This window comes from Fistularia commersonii, chromosome 25, assembly GCF_037954325.1.
Source record: "Fistularia commersonii isolate RoL2024-O1a breed Wild chromosome 25, RoL_Fcom_v1.0, whole genome shotgun sequence".
Classification (NCBI taxonomy): Eukaryota; Metazoa; Chordata; class Actinopteri; order Syngnathiformes; family Fistulariidae; genus Fistularia; species Fistularia commersonii.
The window spans coordinates 3,401,850-3,407,901 of record NC_141308.1 but is presented as its reverse complement, the minus strand read 5'-3'; the positions used below and the strand labels follow the sequence as shown (position 1 = coordinate 3,407,901).

The following is a 6,052-nucleotide window of genomic DNA, read 5'->3' as shown; positions in this document are numbered from 1 at the left end:
CTATGGCCTCCCCTCCACCATAACACTTCCATATTTAGATTCGGTCTCAGATGTACATAGCAGTATGAACGGTAATTACTAAATCTCTTTAGAGATTAAAAAAATGAAAGATAAAGTTTTGTTGTAAATAACGGTGACAGAAAACCAACATGGAATGATAGCTTTCTTTGTCAGGATCCTCCGCAGTGGTAGTCAGAGGGCCTTCGTGTGGTTTCTGAAACACAGATGGAAGGCTGCTCACTAGAACTTTAATAAGATTTAGAAATCACCCTATTTGACGTTGTTGTTACAAAGGTTTTAATCTATTTGTGCACTGGTCAGGTGAAAAGAAGCCAAACACAGGACTAAAGGGACTGTTTAAACTTTAATTCTGGAGCCAACACCCACAGAACATCATGCTGCTAGAGACCACTGAACCCACATGATAGACCATTTGTTTCTACAAAAGTTCTGTTTATACTTGGTTTCCTCTGAATGAAGCTCTCAATACACACGCAAACAGACACACACAGCCAGTTATCAGTGCTCAGGTCACCAAGCATGTATGTCTCTGGAAATCATGGTGATTATTTTTGCCAAATGTGTCGTATTTTATTATGTCAAATTATAACTTTGCATTTTTAAATCTGTAACAAGAAATAATCAAAGAAACAGGCACACCATTCATACTTACTCTCTCAAGAATAAATCAAATTTTAGTCAACCTCCCTCCGTGACCAAGAGATTTCAAAAGCTCCAAGCCATTTTATTAATCGTGCTTAATGATGACACAAACTGCAATAAAGAAACAATACGACATCATGTTTTGCACAATAATTAATAACCTTCCATTCTTCTGAAAGATCATTTTTCTTTGAAGGATTCACATTTTAATTCTCACTGTTTAAAATAAAATTGGCTTTCAAAAAGTTCCACATCTTTTACATTTGCAAGTGTCTGTCTGTAATTGCAACATAGGTAAGAAAAAAAAAAAAATTGATAAAAAAATTCAGAATAAAAACACACACGCAGACAGCCACAATAGTACACAACCGGATGATGCCATTATTTCCCAAATTCAGATCAGAAACGTAACATGCAAAATCTGACTTGACGCTCTTCTGTGTCACGAGTTAAAGCCAGGAGAGACACTGGTTCTTTTCAGATCTGTGTCACAAACAATGACAGATAATGCCATATAAGGGAACACTGTGGTCAGTGTGTATCACCACTATGAAGATAGCTGCTGCTCCATATAAATGTAAAGGACGCAACATTTAAGCCATTTGCATGCATCGTATCAACAAACATCAGAGGCTTTTGAGGATTCCCCAATAATGTGGAATACAAATCCAATTCCGAATATCTTAAGAAAATGCTATTGTGCACTTTAACTGTAAAATAGCCCTCTTTCGTTTGATCCTGATATCTCACTCTAAGGCAACTTTCCTTTCACAGGAAAGCAGGGTTTCAATGTCTCTTTTGGCAAGTCAGTTGCATAACTGACGAGAAAACATCACACAGTGATAGGGAAAAGTTAAATTTGTATGCGATTAAACTCAAGTTCTTGGCTTCTTGGAGTCTGATTTTTAGATCAGACCTGAAAAAAGTCAGGATTCAGAATAGCGAAATTCACAAATATATGTCTGGATAACATACTCCTTCTGTGTCTATCTCTGCTGTCCATCTGTTCAAAAGTCATGACAATAAACTAGTACGATGTTTTGCAGTGCGCTAAGTCCCGATTCCGTTTTACATAGACTGTATTTTACAGTTTAGCAACTTGAGAACAACAAATCATCTGGGATGTGGCCAAAACACAATAGTCACAGTGTTGCTAAACTACATGAATCCTTCCATGATCCAACATTTTAAACGTTAAAATGTCAGCATGTCGTCATACACCACTGTTTATAACACATTTATTGTGTTTAGCCGCTATGCCAAGAATTTAATCTTGGGTGGGAGAATATTGCTTTGGGACCCCTGCAACCTTTATTTTTATGCCACGTCACACTAGTCCAGCACTGAGAATGGAATACAAAATGCCAAATGTCACAGCAAACATACTTGTAGAGTTCAACTGTTTTGTTTTGTCAACTGACCTTTCACATTATATCTGTAACATTTCAGAACAAATCAAAAATCACATATCTCATGTGAGCCCTATTAAGTCACTGCCTAGTGGTGACTTACAATGACGACACAGTTGGAGTTTTACATGAAAATTATGCATAATGCCCCACATTCAAAATAAAAGCTGTAACAAGAACAGCACAAAGGAGGTAGGAATTTTAATTCCGAAAACCACAAAGACATGGACATTTCAAAAAGTTTGCATGCTAATTATCAGATGGTTTGCATCGCACGAGAAAAATCAAAAGCACACTGCTGACAACTTGTCACATTCAGAAACATGGCACTACATAAAGTACAGTACATAATCACACTTGGCAAGCCAAACCCAGAGGGTTATTTACACAACAAGCACACTAGTTGTGGAAGAGATTTAGTTCTGCTAGGTAACCACTTCTTCTCGTGGCAGGTTGAGCCTCACCTCCCCTCCTGGTGCTGTGGAGGCTGAGTAGAATGCAGTGGCGGAAAGACAGGAAGGGCCATTGGTCTCCATGGTAAAGAGCTTACATGTCCCAGGCAGGGCTGCATCGGGAGCCTCTTCTTCCGGGCCGGACGCCTGGGAGGATCCAGGGGTGGATGTCGGGCTGAGCTGCACAGCTGTAGTGTCCTGCAGCGTGTGCTCACTGGTCTCTATTTCAAACGCAGCCCCTCCGGCCAGCCCGCCGTGTCCCATTAATCCCATGGCCCTTCCACCTACCTTGGAGCTCCGTGAGCTGTGGGGAGGCGGTAAACGGCTGCACACACAACAAGCCCCGAAGAATGAAAAGGCCACCAGAAGTAAGATGGGTCCAATGATGATCGGGGGGTTGGCAGAAGGCACCAGTGTGCTGAAGGCGAACGCTCCCACCAAGGTTATGTTGAGTCCAGCTAGCATGATGCATAGGCCACAGGCGCAGCAAAGTGCAGGGGAGGGAAGGCCGTGGGGCCGTGACTTTCTCTTCTTTTTCTTTTGGGGCTCCTTTTTGGGCACAGGGGTCCCAGTGCTTCTATCTGTGATGACCATGTCTTCACATCCAGGTCTTCTTTTCCATGTGTTGTCAAATCTTTCTACGTTTCAGACCAGCATATTCCCCATAGCAATGTTACAAAACCACCATGTGGATGTGCATGTGCATACGTGCATGTGTGTTTGTGTGTGTGTGTGTGTGTTTGTCCAGCTCACAGCAAGGAATCACCTTTGTCTGTAAATGACAATATATGACAGCAGTCAGAAATTTATTCAATACACACAAGGAATGAATGGAACCGTGATGAGTATACTCATTACACTCCTCTGTTTCGTGCACTTGTATCACTGGACAGTAATCTAATAATCACCGTGGTTACAGTCAAGTATCCTTGAAAGATTCGGCGTAATCCGTCACTGCGCTCTGAACATTCATCACTCTGCCCTGTTGTCATTTCTCGCTGGGCACGATCGAATAAATCTCTGATATCTTGGGAGTAGAAAACACTGTCACTCTGACTTAGGGAAAGAAAAACAGTTGCAAGGTGGCAGCAGTGGAGTTAAAACTGGCGATAATCCCCAGGAAGTGGAATGTAGTGCGGCCTCTTAAATCAAAATCTCGGAGAACGGCGTATTTATTTTTGCTGGCGTTTAAATGCCATGTGACAAAAGTCGTAATTCTTGTCGACAAGTCACCGATGCGAACGTTTAGGCGGTCATATTCATGTTCAACGTTTCAATTCATTTTGTTTTACTTTTGCACAAATATGTCATATAATCCAATGCATGACACGAACGCAAGCCTGCACCTTCTGCTCTCTGTGCTCTCAGTCAGGTCACTTCTAACACTTGATGCTGTTAATTTTCTGTCTCCTCGGTCAAAATAATGCGCCCGCAATCGCATTGCAGCGGCTTCATTTTATGCCACGTTGATCACTGGAGAAAAAAGCATCAGAGTATTTAGATAAAATCAAATTTGCTTTTTTTTTTCCTGCATGCCCCCTTTCAGAAGCAAGCAAAAGAAGAGGTAGAAGGGGACAGAGGGGGAGGGGCAGGATGAGGGTATGATACCGGTTATGATATGTAACAGTTTAATGCTGAATTGGGTTCAGAATACATGTGAATAGACGCTGTGCTGATGTGTGGATCTCTTTGTAACATGGAAACAATTAAAGAAACGTCTTACCCATCTTGCTGACATGGGTTACTAAGGGTCTCCATTGTTTAATGAAGGCGAATGTAGAATTCCCAGACTATTTACGGAGTGTGATGCCCATGGGCTGGAGAGGACGCGGCGGATTCTCATCTCGATTCCGTAGTTTTGCAGTCCTGGAACCACGAGTCATGACAGACACGGAGTCTGTGGCGGAGAACGCTGCCGTTTCGAGGGATGTATCAAATAAGGATGGAGAGGACGGATCACTCGGGTCTCTTCTGTTGACACACAGGCGCGACGCGACGCGCGTCTGTGGATCGAGACGCACGCAACTCCCGACAGGTCAACGGAAATAGGAGGGAAGGGCGAAGAGGGAGGCATCTGGTGTGAAGTCGTCTTGTTTCGTGTTTCATCCGCTGCGCAGAAACATCTCCCCCCCCCTCCTCTGCGAACCCCTGGATGTGACGCTCCCGCCTCATGCCTGTGTGTGTGTGTGTGTGTGCGTGTATGTGAAGAGGATGATGAAGGTGAAGGGTGTTGCTCTGCCGGCACCCTTATTTATTCACGTTGATCTCTAAAACCGACATAATCACTGTAAATTTTCTTTTTTTTTTTTTTGTTAGAATTAAGAATTGAAGGAAATAATAACAAACGTAATCAACTTGAAATAACATGGGATTCAGATCACATTAAATGACCGACAAGTTTATCTCACCCGATTCATTTTCCCGAAACGAATGGAAATGAAATTAGTCCCCCTTAAAAATCAAATGTCTTCAATTTGAACAGATACATTTTTTGAGACGTTCACGTTTTGTTTTAATCTTACCAAACAGTTGATTCATTATTAATTGTATTCACAAATGGAAAAAAGAAACAGATCAGGTAATGGGTGGTCCTCCTTTTCAATGTAATGATCACTGATTATTCACTTAAGTGTATTCCCTTGGGATAATATGAACATTATTTGACCTGCATTCATAAGAGGGTGTTTGGAGCCCATCTCAAGTGTCTAAAGGTGAGAGGAAGGATACAAGGCCAGAGAGGCAAACAACCATTTACCCACTCATTCACACATTCCAATAATTCTACCTCATGTTTTTGTAGAACCCGGAGAAAAGACACACAGACACAGCACAAACATGCAAACCACACATTATTATTATTATTATTATTATTATTATTATTATTATTATTATTATTATTATTATTATTATTATTATTATTATTATTATTATTATTATTATTGTTATTATTATTATTATTATTGATAGTTGTAGTAGTAGTAGTAGTAGTGGTGGTGGTAGTAGTAGGAATATTATAACTATCGGATGTTTCTTTATTTCATTGTCTAATCTGTTTGCCAATGAATCCTTAAATAACTCAAGTTTCCAACTGACGAAAAAAAATCCAATATTGTAATTGAAAGTTGTTCAATGTCATTTATCAACCATTTATCAATAAACAAGTGAAACCAAAGATACACAAATATGCTCTACAGACAGCACAGAGGGAATATCTGGGTCCTGCAAGTGATGCCAATGGGTTGGGCTGAACCTTCATTCTTCCTGATAAGCAGGGAGGGCTATGTCCAAGGGAGAAAGGAAGGATGATTTTGTTGTTGTCAAAGTAGATTAATAAAAACGTGCAATGGATCCCAAAATGCATCGTCGTGATGAAAAAGAGGACTCTTCACTGAATTCAGGGATAGACAAATTGGTTCTGACAATTATCAAATGACAGATAATAAACACCCTTCGTCATGTGTTTGTATTGTCACTCACTCAATCCCATCTGAATGATAGGAAATTACATGTCCATTATGTGTTATTACT

At 40.7% G+C, this 6,052-nt stretch overlaps 1 protein-coding gene across 1 annotated transcript; it reads right to left on the bottom strand.

The window, feature by feature from the left end:
* Positions 1-353: 353 nt before the first annotated feature.
* Positions 354-3,261, bottom strand: tmem275a (transmembrane protein 275a). The gene has a single exon (XM_086173040.1). The coding sequence runs from the start codon at positions 3,116-3,118 to the stop codon at positions 2,498-2,500; it is 621 nt and encodes a 206-aa protein (XP_086029166.1). The 5' UTR covers positions 3,119-3,261; the 3' UTR covers positions 354-2,497.
* Positions 3,262-6,052: the final 2,791 nt, after the last annotated feature.